Source organism: Trichoplusia ni, chromosome 24 (genome assembly GCF_003590095.1).
Source record: "Trichoplusia ni isolate ovarian cell line Hi5 chromosome 24, tn1, whole genome shotgun sequence".
NCBI classification, from domain to species: Eukaryota; Metazoa; Arthropoda; class Insecta; order Lepidoptera; family Noctuidae; genus Trichoplusia; species Trichoplusia ni.
Genome location: NC_039501.1, coordinates 1,350,521 through 1,369,441, shown reverse-complemented (window position 1 = coordinate 1,369,441; position 18,921 = coordinate 1,350,521). Strand labels below are relative to the sequence as shown.

The 18,921-nt window shown below is 35.4% G+C and overlaps 2 protein-coding genes across 2 annotated transcripts in view; both read right to left on the bottom strand.

Moving 5' to 3' along the window:
* LOC113505046 overlaps positions 1-1,128 on the bottom strand; it is a 2,159-nt gene extending 1,031 nt beyond the window's left edge. Inside the window, exon 1 of the mRNA XM_026887553.1 lies at positions 9-1,128. Coding sequence (XP_026743354.1) covers positions 9-1,107 — 1,099 coding nt within the window. The 5' untranslated portion in view covers positions 1,108-1,128. The remainder of the gene's footprint in view (positions 1-8) is intronic.
* Positions 1,129-8,682: 7,554 nt separating this feature from the next.
* The window catches only part of LOC113505045 (ALK tyrosine kinase receptor-like), a 38,633-nt gene continuing 28,394 nt past the window's right edge, over positions 8,683-18,921 (bottom strand). The window contains exons 21-29 of the mRNA XM_026887552.1: positions 18,541-18,735; positions 17,863-17,981; positions 17,019-17,125; positions 16,579-16,668; positions 14,353-14,417; positions 12,678-12,769; positions 11,701-11,833; positions 11,169-11,310; positions 8,683-10,904 (exon numbers count right to left, since the gene is read on the bottom strand). Of these exons, the coding sequence (XP_026743353.1) occupies positions 10,293-10,904; positions 11,169-11,310; positions 11,701-11,833; positions 12,678-12,769; positions 14,353-14,417; positions 16,579-16,668; positions 17,019-17,125; positions 17,863-17,981; positions 18,541-18,735 (1,555 nt within the window). The 3' untranslated portion in view covers positions 8,683-10,292. The remainder of the gene's footprint in view (positions 10,905-11,168; positions 11,311-11,700; positions 11,834-12,677; positions 12,770-14,352; positions 14,418-16,578; positions 16,669-17,018; positions 17,126-17,862; positions 17,982-18,540; positions 18,736-18,921) is intronic.

Sequence of the window (18,921 nt, the reverse complement as noted above, 5' to 3'; positions counted from 1 at the left end):
CGATTCGCAGATCGGAGTCCTGGCACACGAGTAAGTATCTAGGTTGTCACATATATAGTACTGGCTATTTATTGTCTTACAGCTACTTAGATTATCTAATTTACTATAATATGATCTATCTCTGTTAATAGCTAGATATTTAGTAGAGGGAATGATCATAGTATAAGTATCATGGGTTACAGAAACTGGATAAGGTATGTTATGATATAAATCATAGCTCCTGGAATTTACTAAAGGTATTTTTAAGGCAAATACAACTTTGTTATTATTATAATAACTCGCAATTTCTGAAACATTCATTAAAGTGTGTATATTTTCTAAAGTTAAACTTAAAGGAAATTGATGATTATCAGCTAAAAACCTATAATTATTAACAAGCTCTGTAAATAGCTGTTTTGGACTTATAATAGAAGGATACAAAATATTTAATTTACTAAACATAATAGCGTTTACAGTGTCTTCTAGTTTAAAAGATAAAGTTAGGAGACTACTTTCTAATAAATTTAACATTCCATTGAATTTAGTTTTTAATATTAATTTATCAGCTAACAAGGTCAAGTTCTTTTGGAATAAAGCTATGTCATCAATAGCATCATTTAATCTCTGCTCGTTGACACTAATTTTATTTACTGAGTCTTCTATTGAAGAGAGTGTTGAAGTAGTTACTAATATATTTTGTTTGACTAATTCGGATAATTTAGATTGATCTTTCTCTATTAATTGAATAGCGTTACTATAATTTATTGCGTCGTCTTCGTTCATAGTACCAAATAGATTTTTGAATAGGGTGCCAATACCCCCAAACCAGGCTGAACGTTTAGACCTTGATTCAATTAAGTGAGAAATAGAATCGTAATCTCGAATAATGTCGTTGTATCTTATTGATAACGGCTGGTGCAAATTAAGACACTCGATATCGGTATACAGAGCAGTCTGCTTACATAGGAACTTAGAAGTGCCTATCACACCGTTAAGATTCTTAATATGCGGTTGAATAAATGAAATATGTATTGGAATTAGTACGCTAAGGAAACCGTCTATCATTTTTAATGACCCAATGGGGTCAAAATATATATCGGAAGCATTCGTGGAACTTGTGATGAACATTGCTTTTGCGGAAGACAGAGAACTGTAAAGGAATAATTAAGAGTTAAACTAAGACTAACTAAACTTAAATATTACGTTAAGTTAAAACAAGCTTAAAGTGATTATGACACGGTGTCACGGCGATGAGCTAATTTTATTTCATCAAAATGATGGGACACGTGTCGTCTATTTATTAATAGCGTTACACTATTTCTACCATTAACCTTAATAATTTTATAAGGGCCTTTCCAGACCGGAGATAGAGCCTTACGCATACGGAGGTGATTTTTAAGGTACACATAGTCACCAGCATGGTAACTTACAGGTCTTGTGCGGGCATCGTAATAGGCTTTGGAAGACTCTTTCGACTTCTTTATAAATTCGACGGCTTTATCACGCGTGCATTTAAGGCGATGTTGAAGCATCTTAATATAGTCCGGATACGAGGCATTCGTGTTAGGTTCATATATGGAATTAGGAAGGATTGGTTTATGACCGAAAATCAACTCGTAGGGAGTGAAATTTGTTGTTGAATGTATAGATGTATTATAGGCGAGCATAGCAGTATATACATATTTTGGCCAATTGTCTTGGTTTTCAGATATGTAAGATTTAAGGTACTCTTTTAAGGTGGAATGGCTTCTTTCCAGAGCGCCTTGTGTCTGTGGATGGTATGGAGATGACCACAGCTGTTTAATCTTTAGAAATTTGCAGGTTTCTTTAAATAGCTCTGCTGTAAAATTTGTGCCTTGATCAGTAAGGATAGTTTTTGGTATGCCAAACAAAGAAATAAAGTGAATCAGGCAGTCGCTGGTTTCTTCGGCGGTAGTACTTCGAATTGGATATGCTATTGAATATTTAGTTAGGTCGTCCTGAAGTGTTAGAATATATTTAATTTTGGCTGTGCCGGATTCAGGAAGAGGACCAACTATATCAAGAGACATTCTTTCAAAGGGGGCAGTGGAGGTGCTAGTTATCTGCATGGGTGCACGGTTAATTTTCCTAAGAGCTTTGTTGGTCTGACAAGAATTACACCTTTTTACATAATCTTCTATTTCCGTCCTCATATTCTTCCAAAAATACTGCTCTCGAATTTTATTAAACATTCTATTTGCACCAAGGTGCCCAGCGATAGGAATATCATGATTCTCACGGAGAATTTTCTGAACTTCAGAAGGACTAGGATAATATATTTTATTGCGATACACCTGAATTTGAATTGATGTATTGTGAAAGAGGTGAGCTAGCATATTATAAATTTTAATATATGTATGTTTATCAAATGGATTTTTGAAGTCAGTAATACTAATTTTATGAATAGCCTCGTTAAGAGACATTAGGTGATTACGTAGATTCTTTAAGGATTCGAAGATATCACTATAGGTACAATTGTCAAAGTGGTGTACTTTAATAAATAGGAAATAGTAGGTTTTATCAGCGACCAATAATGGTTTATAGGAATGTAGGGTTCTCTCTGAATTCATAAACGACTCGGAATCTGGCGAATTTGATAAGATTTCTTGGACGTAGGGAATAGATTCGTCTAGATCAAGCGATGTAGGTATTACTAAGACTTTATTCTGAGTTTTTAGTAGGCTATCGTTGAACTCGGAAATCACTGTGTCATACGTTACAGTCCGAGGAACTTTCAGGAACTTTGAGTAAGTATCAGGTGAATCTAAAGGCAGAGACTGTGTTCCGGGAACTTGGTTAGCGGAAGGCTGTAATTCATTTTCCCTTTCTATGTTTGGATTTTCGTTTAAAACTTCTGGAGAGGGACTCAGGATTTCTTCAGGAATTAGAGGATCTGGTAAATTCATAGGACTTGGAATATTTAAAGGACTGAAGTCACCTACTTCTGCATTGAAAGGGCTAATGTCTAATGGACCTAAATCTATAAGCTCAGTATCAGGATCTGCAGGATATGCAGGGTTGACAGGATAACGAGAAAGAGCATCAGCTGCTGAATTTAGCTTACCTTTTCGGTAGACTATTTCGTATTCAAATTCTTGAAGTTGGAGACGCCAACGTTGCAATTTACTGCTCGGGTCAGTGTGGTTGAAAAGCCATTTTAAAGGACGATGGTCAGTTATGATCATAAATTTACGACCAAACAGGTACGGTCTAAAGGTTTTGCAGCCCCAAACTATAGCCAATAATTCCTTTTCAGTTGTGCTATAGTTGATTTCGCATTTGTTCAAGGTTCTAGACGCATAGGCTACGGGATGGTCTTTGCCAACTGGCCCTTGAGACAGGATAGCAGAGATTGCATAGTTACTTGCATCACAAGTAAGGTTAAAGGATTTTGTGAAATCGGGATAAATAAGGACTGGAGCGCTAGTCAGCTTATCTTTAAGCGTTTCAAAAGCTAACTGTTGTTCATTTGTCCAAACAAATGATACATTTTTCTTAAGAAGAGAGGAGAGTGGCTTCGATAATTTTGAAAATTCAGGGATAAAACGTCTGTAGTAAGATATAAGACCTAAAAATGATTTTATATCTTTCGGACACTTTGGAACTGGGAATTCTTGAACAGATTTAACTTTATTTGGGTCAGGTTTTAGGCCATTTTCTGTTATAATGTGTCCTAGATAGCCGACTTCTTTTCTTAAGAATTCACATTTATCTGGTTGCAATTTCAAGTTAAAACTACGAAGTTTTTGAAAAACTGCTGTCAAATTTTGAATATGACTATTTAAATCATGTGAATAAACGACAATATCGTCTAGATAAACAAAACATCTTTCGCCTTGAAGGCCTGTTAAGACATTATTCATTAGACGTTGGAAGGTCGCTGGCGCGTTTTTTAAACCAAAGGGCATTCGAGTGAATTCGAAATGTCCTTGGGGAACACTGAACGCGGTTTTACAAGCGTCTTGTGGAGACATTTTTATTTGGTGAAATCCGGAAGCAAGGTCTAGAGTAGAGAAGTATTTAGAGTTACCTAATTGATCTAATATTTCAACAATGTTAGGAATAGGATAGATTTCACCAATTGTGATGTCATTTAACTTTCTATAGTCAATGACTATACGCCACTTCTTTTTACCAGAAGCATCGATCTTTTTGGGAACAATCCATATTGGAGAAGACCACGGAGATAAGGAAGGTTTAATAATATTCTGACCTATCATTTTCTTTATTTGGGAGTTGACTTCTTGCTTATGTATTTCTGGGAAGCGATAAGATTTAACGTTAATGGGCTGATCAGAAGATGTGCGGATTTCATGCTGAATACTGTCAGTTGAGCTAAGTGGATCATTAGGTAAGTGAAATATATCGGAATAATTCGAGCACACGTCATAGAGGGCTTCGCTTTCTTCTGTATTTAGATGTGAAACGCGGAGAAGGTTAAGGACTTCGTTAGTTCTGTCGAGAACTGTTTGGTAAGTATTGTGTACTTGACAAGTTTCATAGTCGATCGGGTGTAAGGTAAGTTGCAGATTAGAGTTTAGAGAGACAGGGTCTTCAGAAGTATTAAGAATTGTTAGGTTAATTCGATTATTCCTTTTGACTTTAGCTAAGCAATTCGCAATAAATAACGTATCACTTATATGTTGGTCAAGAATGAGACCTTCTTTTAATTCAGGGTTACTTACTGAACATTCTACAGTGATTTCTGAACGAGGTGGTATTTGATAAATTGGGTCTGTGAAATTTAGTTTAATTTTATTTATTCCTAGGTTAAGAATATGACGATTGTAATCAATAGAACACTGATAATGGGTAAGTAAATTATTTCCTATGATACCATCGTAGGGGAAATCAATTGGTTCTACTACGTGAAATGGGTAAGATATAGATTCTTTGCCGAATATAAGGTTCATATCGAAATTACCAAGGGTAAGTACAGCATTTTCTTTACTATCTATGCCTTTTAATTTAATTATGTTTTCATTGAGTTTCAGGTCGGAGTATGATTGAATAGAGGTCTTTTGGAGAAGGCAGATCGAAGATCCAGTGTCTACGAGTAAAATAAGTGGTTTCTCAGAAACGGATGATTGAATGCAGACATGAGGTAAGGATATATTTCGATTATACGATATTTCATATATTTTATTTTCTTCCAGGAAATTGTCAGTAAAGCAGTTTTGGGCTTTTACTTGGGGCTGGTTACCCGTGAGACCCTTGGATTTAGGAGAATGGACACTTGCTTGGGGCTGGTTACCCGTGTGGTCTTTGGATTTAGTAGAATGGACACTTGCTTGGGGCTGGTTACCCGTGTGGTCTTTGGATTTAGGAGAATGGACACTTGCTTGGGGCTGGTTACCCGTGTGGTCTTTGGATTTAGGAAAATGGACACTTGCTTGGGGCTGGTTACCCGTGTGGTCTTTGGATTTAGTAGAATGGACACTTGCTTGGGGCTGGCTACCCGTGTGGTCTTTGGATTTAGGAGAATGGACACTTGCTTGGGGCTGGTTACCCGTATGGTCCTTGGATTTAGGAGAATGGACACTTGCTTGGGGCTGGTTACCCGTGTGGTCCTTGGATTTAGGAGAATGGACACTTGCTTGGGGCTGGTTACCCGTGTGGTCCTTGGATTTAGGAAAATTGGTGCCGTTGACATGGAAGGATTTTGTGAGAGGTCGTATTTTGGGCCTCACGAGGCACCTCCGTGAGCCCACTACTCGTTTAAATCGTGGGTTTCGTCATATTGGGTATCATTTGTGCTCGTGGATGGTTGTGATTCCGGATTATAATAGTCATCTTCACTGGTTACACAATTAACACGAGCAGGTTTATAGTTCTCCTGATAAGGTTGCTTTTGATATTTGGGAGATGGATTAGCCTTGAACCGATTATTGTTGTACTCGCGTTTTCTACATGTTTCAATGGTATGACCTTGATTTTTACAATACCTACAGAATAGATTTTTATTATCTCGGTCATATTGTTTAGCCATTTGCGGCTTAGAATTGACATCATGGTTTGAAGGACGAGAAGGATATTGGGGTTTAAAAGCAATACGATGTAATGTTGAACTTTGAGGATTACGCTTATTATACGAATTTAGGATCTTCTCCTCTGAGACGGCAAAATTGATTGCATCGTTGAGAGTGGATGGGTTTCTACTGCGGACTAGATTAGAAATTTCGGGCTTAAGGCCAATTAAAAACGTGTGGAGTGCTAAGTCTTCCATAGCCGCTATACGACCAACTAATTCGCTTTTCTTTTTATTAGATAATGTTACTTCTGTTAAGAGCTTCGAAAGGCAAGTTTCGAGGCGTAATGCGAATTGGTTAACCGGTTCATTTAGTTGTTGGCATTCCCGTAATTCAGTCATAAGATGGGCATAGTGTTTTCTTTCACCGAACTGTGTTTTAAGGAAACTATTTAATTGGTCCCAAGAGTCGAATTCTTTAATGGAGCAAGCTACTTCGGCTTTGCCTTCTAATTGTGATAATATATATTTAAATAATATTGGTTTTTGGGTATCAGAAGCTAAATCAATTGCGTTGTCACAATTAGTTAGAAATGAATTCAATTTTTCACGTGTGCCATCGAATGTTTTTATAAATTTAAATAGAGTTCCAATTTGAATATTTTCATTTTTTTCTAGTTTAAGAGACATTTTATTAAACAAATTTTATAACGCGTCCACTAAAGATGTAGTTCGGTGTAATAGACAGCAACTGTAATGTGAGGTTTAGATAAGAGCGAGTGCGGTATCGAATGTCTTGATAGTGATAATTCCGAGTAATGGTTAACAATAACAGTGAGACATTTAGAATATAAAGTTTGCAAACAAAAAATAAATTAGAATTAGTAACGCGCACAAGAAAATAAACCTTTATGTTTAGTTCACTGGGTTTACGCACTTTCACGCACTTGTTTTCGAATTGTTAGAGATGAGTTGCACTTTCGCTGGGAAATATAATGTTTTCAAGACTTACAGGAACACGTAGAAAATGTACTGGAACATGACCACTTCTTTGGTCTGTTGAAGTTGAAGAGGCTTTCCCTCTCAGGAATCAGGCACGAAACAGGAACACAATCACAATGCCCACGGGAAAAGTTATTCAGATTTTAGGATGTCCGAAAATAGATATGAATATTGAATTATTATTATTTTATTTGAGTTCGAGTTAATTTTGGCACTTCGACACTTTTATGCTTTAAAATAGTTTAGAATATGAGTCCAGAAGGAGACGTCCCAGGGATACCTTCACCATCGGTATCCCACCGCTGCCACCAAATTGTTATGAGGATTCCCGAATTTCGGTTTTTAAAAAACAAAGAAATAAAACTTAGATGAATATTGAAGGACACTTTAATTACTTTAGGACTCGGTAAATAGGGCAAGTGTCACGCGCGGATGATGGAATCGAACTGTCGCAAAGAGAGCATCTTATTATTATGAACTATCAAAAGTGCTGACAAGGGATATAGAAAGAGCCGTTGGGCACTATCATATACATTACATATATATAACAGTACGAAGAAAAATTAAACAAGAGAAATCTGAAAATATTCTTTAAAATGATAAAAGCGCCGCCGCCCGCGCCCCTCACCATTGTTACAAGGCTCGGACCGCGCTCGCAACAGAGCTGTTTCAAAAAAACTACGAATTGCATCATAATATTGAATAAAAATTGCATTTTAAATTTATTCAAATCTCATAAATACCTATTTTTTTATCATGAACGTGTTCTAGTCATTGGATACATGAACTGGGCTGCTTTTGTAAGACGACTAAAAAATCACGGTGTATAAAAGCTTGATAAATTCCTAAGTTTAGCGTACCCATCGAAATAAAGAAATCTTCAGATTCATTCGTAAATACATAGAAATCAAACACCTTGTACATTTATTAATAATGATTTTATCTTTGAATATCAATTACACTTTTTTGTTTTATTGTTATTTTATAAATTTTACATTTTGATCGTATTTTATATATCATATAATATATAAAGTGCCATTACTAGTTATTTTAGCAATACATTAGGTACTTAATACAACATGATACAATAAATTAAATACTGATTTTGTAAATCAAATAAAAACGCCTGTTTCATGTCACTTTTCGTTGTTTTAAACGCTTAATTAAAAACTTAAAGGGTTGAAGAATAACATTTCAAAGTCACTCGATTTTTTTTCAGTAAAAAGGAACTCTTGTCGTCTCTTTCTTTTGTCCATCCGTAACTATACTTACTTCACAACCACATTACACATTTTTTTTATTAAAAAAAGGTTTAAATAGATTCAAATCTAGTTCAAAAGTAAATTCTAAATTGAGCAAAGTCAGAAGTGACGATAAAACGTTATTCGTCAAAAAATACTCGTTTTTTTTAATAATTTAAAGTCGTTCATGCGACTGTGATTGACTTTTTTAATTTGAATAGTTCCTCAAATCATCAACAGGGTTTTTTACACTATTAGATTATATATATAAATAAAGGAAAATAATTTAAAAGGGGGTAGGTACTGCTAAAATATGGCAAACGTAAAACATTGAGCAATTACACAAAAATCTTTACATTACATAATGTATAACTGCACAGAAAATACAATAATATCAAATAAATGTTTTTTTTTCGTAACTGTACATATATTTTTATACAATATTATTTATATTTAAAACTATTTAAAATATTTGATAGTACCTACGTAAAGGTAGGTTACATTTATTTTTGTATACAAATAAATGAGTATACTTTTGTCCACATATTTCGCTAAGAGGAAAATTTTCGAATAATTTATAGCTCAGTTCGTTACCTCAGTTTTAATGTCAACTTTCAAGAAATAATAATAAATAAACAGACAGACGGGTTCAATTTAACAAATTTTTTCAACTCCTTTCAGCAATTGAAATTATTCTTTGGTAAAATGGCGCACTGAGTTATAAATTATCCAGTGTTGCAGACGTTAAAAATTCAATAACATTCAAACAATATTATTTTGGCACAAGACAATTTTCTTTGGCTTAGAAGAGTTTCATGTTAATTACGAAAAAAGGAAATTTACCATGATACCCTGTCATTTCATGCCTAAACAAAACTAAATGCACATCAAGTAGGCAGTAAATTAATAAAATGGCACTACTGAGACTGAAAACAAACATTATCTTACACTATCTTACAGTAATTAAAGCATTCATGTGGATTAACACATTTTTAATTTCATACATATATATATAATAAAAACTATTTTTTTTATATTCACTAAGTGTATATTTATACGTCTGATCTAACAATGCGGTAACACTAAATGAAAAAAATTACGAATTCTCTTATTTAACATCACATAAACTTTTTTACAAACAAAATACGTATTCCATTTATTTTTACATCTACGTGAAACGTAATATATTTCGTACTTTTTTATATTAATAGGGCGGATGTACACAAACTCTACATTTTTTTTAATATTATTTACAAACATTTTAAGCAATACTACTAGGTACCTATATTATTCTAGAAATGAGGGCCCTCCGTGATTTTGTATATTTTAAAAGGAAGAAAAACATGACAATCACTCTAAATTTTGAAGATTTATAAGTGTTATCTTTATAGAAATCAACGAAAAGCCCTGAAAATCGAACGAAACGGAACAGTAATGCGTCACGTGGCCTTACTCTAATTTTATATAGTTTAGTTCAGAAGCATGTGTTCGCCTGTGCGTTCGTTTCTCGAAATATGTAAGTTCCACCTCACCACTTGATCTCAAATTTTGAAACAAATGTATTTCGAGTATAAATTTGTTTAAATTCGTGTAAAATTGGGTCTAAATCGCAAACGATCGTCAAACATTTGAGACCAAATGTACCGTGTACGTTAATTGTAATATCATCAACATTGGCAAAAACAAGAAATACCAAATCGTGTAAAAAAATAGCTATGAAGCCCAGTATTTACAAAAAGTTTCATTAAAATTACACAACTGATTGTCCGATAAAATATCTAAGTAGAAAAACTAATTGTTTTATTCAATCTAGGTAATATATATTTTTGCAAAACACTGAGCTAATTGAGCAACAATAAACTATGACTAAAAGCAATTAGGAAGCCACCTTGTTAAATAAACTACCCTCCGTAACGAAAAGAACACTATATACACGTATCGATAAAAATACAAATGTCAAAATAAATATTTTATTATTACTATCACCATAAAGTCTGTTTCTTTATTTACAACTAACATTATGTAACATTTCACTGAGTGTCACGGTGGCACAGAGCATACACAACCTGGTCTCAACTCGTTTAACAGCTAATTTCGGAATCCCCGACGAACTCGCCATTGCTACCCTGTTTGATCACTATATTCCTATCGTCAAACTTCTTGCCCTGGTTGCTGCTCGAGCTTGAAGAAGCGTTATCACTGTCCGCGTACGGCACATCAGTCATCGGTCCGTTGAGCAAGCTAGCCGCTGAATTCGACTGTTTTAACTTCCCCTTCTCCTCTTTTGGTTCAATTTCTTTCGGCAAATCGTCAATTACCGCTTTCTTCGGATCGATTTGAATCGTTTTCGATTCTGATAACTTGTTTGGCGTCACTACGTTTATGTATGGCGGCAAAATGTTCATGGTTGTCAAGTTGACAGATCCGCTGTTTTTTTTTAATGCGTTTAGATTCTGTTCGAGTTGGGCGGCGTCTAAGCAAAGAGGTTTTGGTTTTGGAGTATATTTGACGCTTTCTGAGGCCCAGGCGTTTATCCGCGGTGGGTCTGGGGAGGCGATGGGTGCGGTTTTCCGGTCCGGTACTAGTGCGTTCTTGTGGTTCGTCTTGTCTATCACGTTTGCTTCTATGGCTTTCGACAGAACGTTTTCAGGCGGCTTCGGTGAGGTTGGGGTAATGCTTATCAGTTTCTCGACCTGTAATCAAATTGACACGATTAATCGTAACAATAGTAGCACAGATTCAGCATCAAACAAATCCTGACACAAAATTAATTGATGAATGATATATCATAAAGCGACCTAAATATGATGTGTCGTTTTACCTCCATGTTGCGTTGGAATACGTTTCCTATTTTAAAGGAACTAACTTGACACAAATATAATTAACAAATAGACAGCCGCATCAAAAGATTTCCAACCTTTTCGGTATAAATATACTAAAAACAATAGAATACTCACTGCTGGTCCATTATCGATGCTCTGTCGCGGCGTAGCGTTGCGTGGCGGTTCCGTGAACGATGTCTCCCATATGACTGGCTTGTCGTCGGCATCCGAAACTACCTCGTCGTCCATTGAGGGACCTTCTACTGAACTTAGCAACCTGGGAAGGACAGATTGGAGGGTTTTTAGATGAAAAATGGTTGGTCTTGAATTATTCTATTTCTATTTAAAGAGGAGAGAAGGAAAGTTGCAGACAGGTGGATGAAAACGACAACGGGAAATCAACTGGTAGATATTTGTTTGTTTCAATTCTGGACTTGGACATCAATGCAACCAATAATTCGAAATTCACTACGGGGCAGAACACTCATTATCAATACTGTGTTGGCAAAATGCTTGGACGAATAAGAATCCAAATTGCATTCACTCATCGGAAAAAAAAATAGGGGAATCGGGGACATGTTTCTTCTCGACCTTTTTCAAGACCTGAAGCTCAGATCAATGATGAACCATCTTATAGATGATCTTCAACTGATCTGTGTGATCTCACCTGTCCGTTGAGTTAGACTGCAGAAACTTTGTGCTTGTCTTTGTCTCTGCGGCGGAGGTAGCGGAGGCATCGCGCCTTGTTACGCTTCCGCTGCTTCGCTGGACAGTTGGTAAGTTGCCATAGCCTTGTGATGCTGTGGAACATTACAAATTCAATAAATATAGATCATACAATATTAAACACTCCTAAAAGTGAATGAAATACTTATTTTGTTACAGTTAATCATTAGGATTGTTTTGATTTTTTCGGATGATGAATCCATAGAATAATTCATCACTGTGCTCGATACAGTGCAGCGACGGACAGATGGATGAATAGTATATTTGTTAATTATTCTGTTATTTTCATGTCTATTAATGGTCTCTCCTAAAGTGCACCATAAACCTGCGTGTCTCCACCAGGAATTCTTGTTGACGGATGACCTTTTTAATCACTATGTAGATTTATTTTACTTTAGTTTATTGCTTATTTACTAAAGCTTTTAATGTTAGTTTTAAAAAAAATATCCCTCGCTCTGCATTCCTAGTGACACAACAAATAAATTACCTTTTTAGAATTTGCTATTTGGTATAGTTAAGTTGCACGATGCATTAGGGTGGAAGGTTTTATCATACAAGAGTCATACATTTGGGGGGCATTCGATATTCCATACATCACAAGGGTTTATTAATATTATAATACAGAATTTTACCTTATAGTTGATTGAGATTCGTTAATCCTTAACTTAACCTATAAAATAGTAAATACGTTTATTGCGCCAATCATTTTCAGGATATCTTTTGAGATAGCAATCATGATACATTTAATAAAATCATTTTTTTTAAAGATATGATATTCGACGCAATAAACGTACTTCCAATATTCATTTTCATTCAAATTAAACAGAAAAAAAACATGGCCATCTGTCAAAATCAAATGACAGTTCATAATGGCGGGTTTTTTTTATCCTTTTTTATTTGAATGTTTTGTAGTGTTACCTTTCACAGGAGGTGGATATTGTGAATCCTCCGTTTCTGGTTCCTGTGCCACCGTTGGCGATTTGCTATGAAGGACCAGCGGTTCCGTTGGGCTACAACAATGGTTCGGATTGGAGAACTGGTAGGTAAGGCGGATATACATTCATTGTGCAAATGATTGAAGCTTCGCATAGGTGATGCTTTTGTCTTGTTGCTTTGATATGTAGGCGTTTTCGACGATGTATGAAACTTTTAAATTTTCCTGGAAACAGCTGGGATTTGCTTGCAGTTTTCTTTATTGTAGAATAACCATATTTAAGTCGATGTTTATTGGTTTTTTTTTTAAATTTGTGTAACGACTCTTTTGCTGTAGGATTTTACACTAGTTGTGTACATTGTAGAAAAACTACCGATATCATCTTAGTTGTCATGTTTAGTTTTGTTTTCCTATTAAAATGTAGAGAAAATAACCTCTTCAAAGATAGTGTAATGATTTTGAGTCTAATCATTGTCCCACATTTACTGAGAACTAATCGATTTCGAATCGAATCTTCTTTTGATCTCGTATTTTTTTTTATCAAAGCAACAGACAAAATCAGTAATATTCTCTTTGAATATTACTGATTTTGTCTGTTATATCAAGAATCGTGTATATTTAGGGAGATATGGACATATTTATTGATTGTTTTATCAGAATATAGTTTATTTCGGAGAATGATGGCTGCTAAGGAGCTCAGCGCATGCTAACACTGCTCTGTCTTACTAAAGCAGTTCCATACTTTGTTACTTGTTTGCTTGAAGTCGACATTTTCCCAAAAACTTTAAAGTCTAAAAACTTTAAAACGATATTGAAGCATTGTCCTTATACATAGCAGCTTTAAACGTTGTCAGGGGTACAATAAATAGATCAGATGGTGTATCACCGCTTTTCAAAGTATAGATTTCAGTTGTGTAAGAGCGAGACAGCTCTACAGTATGCCGTCTCTGTTGCAAAGCCACTGGAGCGTCACTAAATTTAGAAAAAAGAAAACTAAAAAGTTCTTATTCTGATATTTTTTAAGTTAATTTTATTGTTTTATTTTTGCAACGTGTTTTTGCGAAAATTTCGACTTAGTTATGACAGTTGAAGTATTTGTTACTAAACGACATCGAACTGTGAAGGAGGTGCCACATATAAGTTAGATTTGAAGTAGCCGAGTTATTAGTACGTGAGGATACTGGTAGGGCAGTACACGACATTAACTATCAAAACTTAGCAAAGTAATATGAGTCAATTATTATCTGTTATAAAGCATTTTTGCCTAGTTCATAACTGCGTTAAATAAAAACAACTCCATGGTTTACAGATGTAAGAAAGGTACTATTTTTTTAGACCTCTTTTTGGATAAAATAATCATAACTGTGATCCGTAATGCATTATTTGATGTATTGATTTTTTTTAACTTTTTAATCGTTTTTTCGGCAAGTGATGCTTCTTTGCCAAATCTACAAATTAATTTATTTGAAATCATTTTTGTTTCAAAACTGCCAACCACGAATGGTTCTAAAGAGAGAATTACCAATTTGTTCTCCATATTTCTTTTCGATAATGTACAGCATCAGTTTTTGTTTAACTGCCAAACTGCACATTTTCACCAGTATTTTTTTCCATATTGAGGTATCCTGCCAATATCCTCAGGGTATAAAAAGGCGTTACCTATTGTTCGCCGTCGGGTTCTCCTGCGGTGACATCGGGACGAGGTAGTCGCACGCCGGCGCTCGCTGCCAACATGCCACGCTCAGTACACGCACACGATCACACAAGGAGATTTAACTGTATAACTTAGTGGATTTCCGTGACCTCTTCCATAAATTTACAGATAGATAAAGGGATTGAATTCCTTAGCTTGGAAGTTATTTAAAAAGAAGTAGCGTCATTACGTACTTTTTTTAGAGAAATGTCATGAAAGATCGTAAGAAGTTGGATTTGACAGGACATATAGCTGAGTGGTATAGGTTACCATTCTGAGCCCTCGGTAAACACCGTTTCGTGAATTCGATTTGATCGTCTTCTGTTCGCATTGATAAAAATCTTGAGAGCAATCGATAGACGAAGAATGAGAGCAACCCAAAGTTGTTGTGCGGATTCGAGATTGTGGCAATGGGTTATTTGCGCTGGATAAAAATTGTAAAATTCAGAGGCGTTTAAGCTTAGGAACGAATTTGGAAAATCTATAAAGACGACATGAATTGATTGACCAGCTTGGCAGTCAAAGTAACCCTTTCGATAGGTTTCCATTTTTGGAAAAGTTATAAGGGAATTACGTCAGCAAAGTATAAGAATGGCTAAGGGTCAGAGCAAGTACATTGTATTTAACGTGAACTTATATTATTAGTCCAACTTGATACATTTTGTAGCTTCCAATGAGGATTTTGTTTGTCGAACTTTACAGTATCATAAAAAATTGTAATACCTACAAGAAGATAGTTGGCCCTTGTGGAAATATTGGGGTTTTTCTTAAAAGATCGCGGAACACCTTATCGCAATCAAAATTGTTAATCTAATAATCTCCCTGTGTTTCACTTTAATTCTAAGCGTGCATACTACTGTGTTTCGTAAAAATAATTCATCAAACAAACTAATTTATCATAATACTATATAATTAGTTAATTTACAAAACCCAGTAGCAAGGACAAAGTAAAAGAAAATAGATATATAGGTAATAGATTTCCGCTATAGCTACTAGGCAAGTAAACACATAAGTAGTTTCTGAAACCGTTGTCAGAGATTCTTTGAAATGAATTCAAAATGGTGGATTAGAAAACAAGATGGCTGGAAAATCTGACAGATAGTTTGGTTTTTAAAGATAATCATTTGAATAAAACCGTAAAATGCAATTTATGCTGTGGGAATCTGCTGTTATTTTTCGCTATTTCTGTGTCGATAATGTTCTTGAAACATTTTTAAATGGAGTAGTGGATTAGAAATGTTATCTTGTGACTCAAATTTTATTGTAATAATTCCATATAAAAAAGCTATGTACCAATACAACAAATTATGATGATATCTGAACTTCATGTCTATTATATCTTTATTTTATACGAAAAAATGAGCAACGATCATTGTACGCTCACCCTTCAAGAATCCAAAATTTAATTTGCAATTAGGGACAATGGAATTAAGGGCTCTAATAAATGTATACTATTGTAAAACACTCCTTATGTATTGTAGAAAAAACCTCTTCAAATTTGTCATTAGATTCAACTAACTAACTATTAGATTCAAATAATTATCTTTAAAAATTCAAAAATATCTGTAGATTGGTTTCCAGTTATTAATATCGTGGTCATGCAGTTATTCATGTATGGTATTTGTATGTAACATTTCAATGAATCTCATTCTAGCTACAAAGGGATCTAAATCTACGCGAATTCATTCAGGATTGCAGGTAGATTGAAAAACAAAATTTAGTTGACATGCGATTTCGAAGCACGGGCTTTTGGGTCCTCTAACATCGAATAAAAATAATAATAATGTTGTTATTTAATAAAAAAAATCCATTTACTTGCTTCTAGTAGCCAGAGCGAAAACATTGGGAAAAAGAGAAAAATATTGTTACAAATTAGTCTTTTTGGATTTTTTATTTGTTTGTTTTTAGGGCACTCAATGTGGGGATTTATATGTTGGTATTAAATTTATATATTTAGAGGCGTTGTTCTGAACAAACCATAATATAACTGTAAAAAATGCAAAATACGATCAAATCCAAATAGGCAAACTACAGCGAGGGATTTCAACGCAGGGTATTAACTAATTTAATTTTTACTGCAATTTTAATTCACTTTTTTCTACCATTTACTACCAATTTGGTAGAATTTTGTAGTTTTACCCAGAACAATGCCTCGTCACTGGTGTTAAGTATATAACTTCGTCACAACTTACCTGCGGGCCGTTGGCGCTGGTCTGAACCTCCGTGTGCGGCGGCAGCAAAGACCGGACTATTGGGAGAGGCGCGCTTACTATGGCTGGGTCCTGGGTAATGTATAAAAGAAAATGTTAATGTAAGCTGAGGACAGATCTGGCACAAGTCATCGTAAACCTAACCTAAGACCTGGATAGCTCAATAGCATAAATACCTAAGTCTTGAGTCTTTTTCTTAAAAAATAAATTTAATAAGATATCTACAAAATATCAACATTTGGTTACATCGAAATGCCGTCACAAACGTAGAAAAAATGGCATCTTCTGCGTCTTGCGTTCTAGTCAATTTGAATATTTAAAATTTTTAATGTATACTTTGGGCAGTTCGTGATTGTTAGCGGTTTATTAGAATTATACAATCTTATTGATACAATTTTCGAAAATAAGTGTTGCTCTTTTACCTGAACAAATCGCTGCATACGCTCGTACATGTGCGCGAAAGACGGTCGCTCACTGGGCGTCGGGTTCCAGCACTCGCACATCAGCCTGTAGATCTCTTGTGGACATCCTGTAGCAATAGGTACTATTTGTATTTAATTCTGAATTGAGTAATGATGTAGAATAATGTATAATGAAGAATATGTAATCTTAGAAGTTACTTTCGCGACTTGTGACCATCATGTACGTCGTGTTTAAAGACTTCAGTTGGGCCCAAAAGCCTGATAAATACGCGAAAGTTTACAGTTATAATAACAAATTATTATGAACCTTGTGGCCTATGTTCAGCTGTGGGCAATTCCGGACTAATGATAAAAATCATTGCAAAATAGTCCGGTCAATTTAGACCAAAAAATGAGAGTGAAGTGAATGAAGTTACATAAAGTCCCAACAAGCTGAATGTCTGTGAAGTTGTTCGAAACATAACTACAAACAATGTCTAGAAGTTCCCCATCATTCTCCTGTAAGGAAAAAATAATTCAAGGTCAAAGGTCAAAAAAATGAGTTTTTCGCGATTTTCAGCAAAACAGTATGTTTTTCATTAAAGTACTTCAGACATAAATTGTAGATCATAAAATTATCTATATAAAATGTATTAAGTAAAACTTCTAATTAAAAAAATATATATTTTTGAAAGTGTAAAAGCCTTAGATCTTTATGATAATCATGTAGTAGCACCTCACTCCCTATTAGTAATAGTTATTTTTGTAACTGGAGGTCCATATGGGGAGATGTCCGTTCGCCCCAAGGGAGCGCGTGTAAAAGAGGATTTATCGCCCAAAGTAATTGTGGATGCTGTTCACTGACCATATGGTTTCTCGAGGCGGCCGCCGCCGGAGACCATCTCCATGACCTCTCTGTTCGCGCAGCCGGTGTACGGCATCACGCCCAAAGAGAACACCTCCCACAGCAGCACGCCGAATGACCTGTCACATAAGGATATGTCAGACAAAGGATTAATAATTAATATACAAGTGATTTTGATGCAAAACTTATAGACACACCCGTAACTTTTATAGTGACGCAACAATGTCTCTGAAAAGTCTATTGCCCATTTATGATTTTAGGGAATAATCTATGTACACAAAAAATAGTCGAAAACAAAACACAATATTATTACAAAATAGATGTACGGAGGTGCTGCTTATTTCTGAAGAAATCTTTACCAGTAGACTCGCGAAAGAATCGCGAACTCGAATTGGTTGTACTGCAAAAAAATTCAGCTACTAAGCAATATATAGAATTGATATCCAACGAAAATCAATCAAAATCAAAATACTTTTCGCGGGTTCGAACTCCTCGTGGGACAAGCTTTAGCATGATCCACGAATGCTTGTCCTTAATCTGGGCGTTTCTGTACATGTGACTTGAATGTTATTGCGACTTGAAACGCGAAACCAGAGTGACATCCCATTTTAACAAAAACCAGAAATCCTACCGTCTTCAAAACTTAGAACCAAATACACATCAAACCAAACCACTCACCAGACATCAGTTTTGATGGTGAACACGCCATCTATATAGGCTTCTGGCGGCATCCACTTGATGGGCAGCATGGCCTTCCCGCCCTTCTTGTAGTAGTCAGAGCGGTAGATGTCCCGCGCCATGCCGAAGTCCGCGATCTTCACCACTCGTCCTGGGCCCCGGGATGTTAGCAAGCAGTTGCGGGCTGCTATGTCCCTGGGCAAATTAATTTACAAAATCAAGTCAAATACGGCTGCTAAGTAGTAGCACTTTCCTAGGTCAAATTACATTGGACAAACCCAGCGTTGCTTAGGCGCTAGACAGACGGACTGCATTTCAACTGCATCCGAACTGCAAATTTGCAGTTGAAATGCGGTCCGTCTGTTTAGACGCTTACCCTTC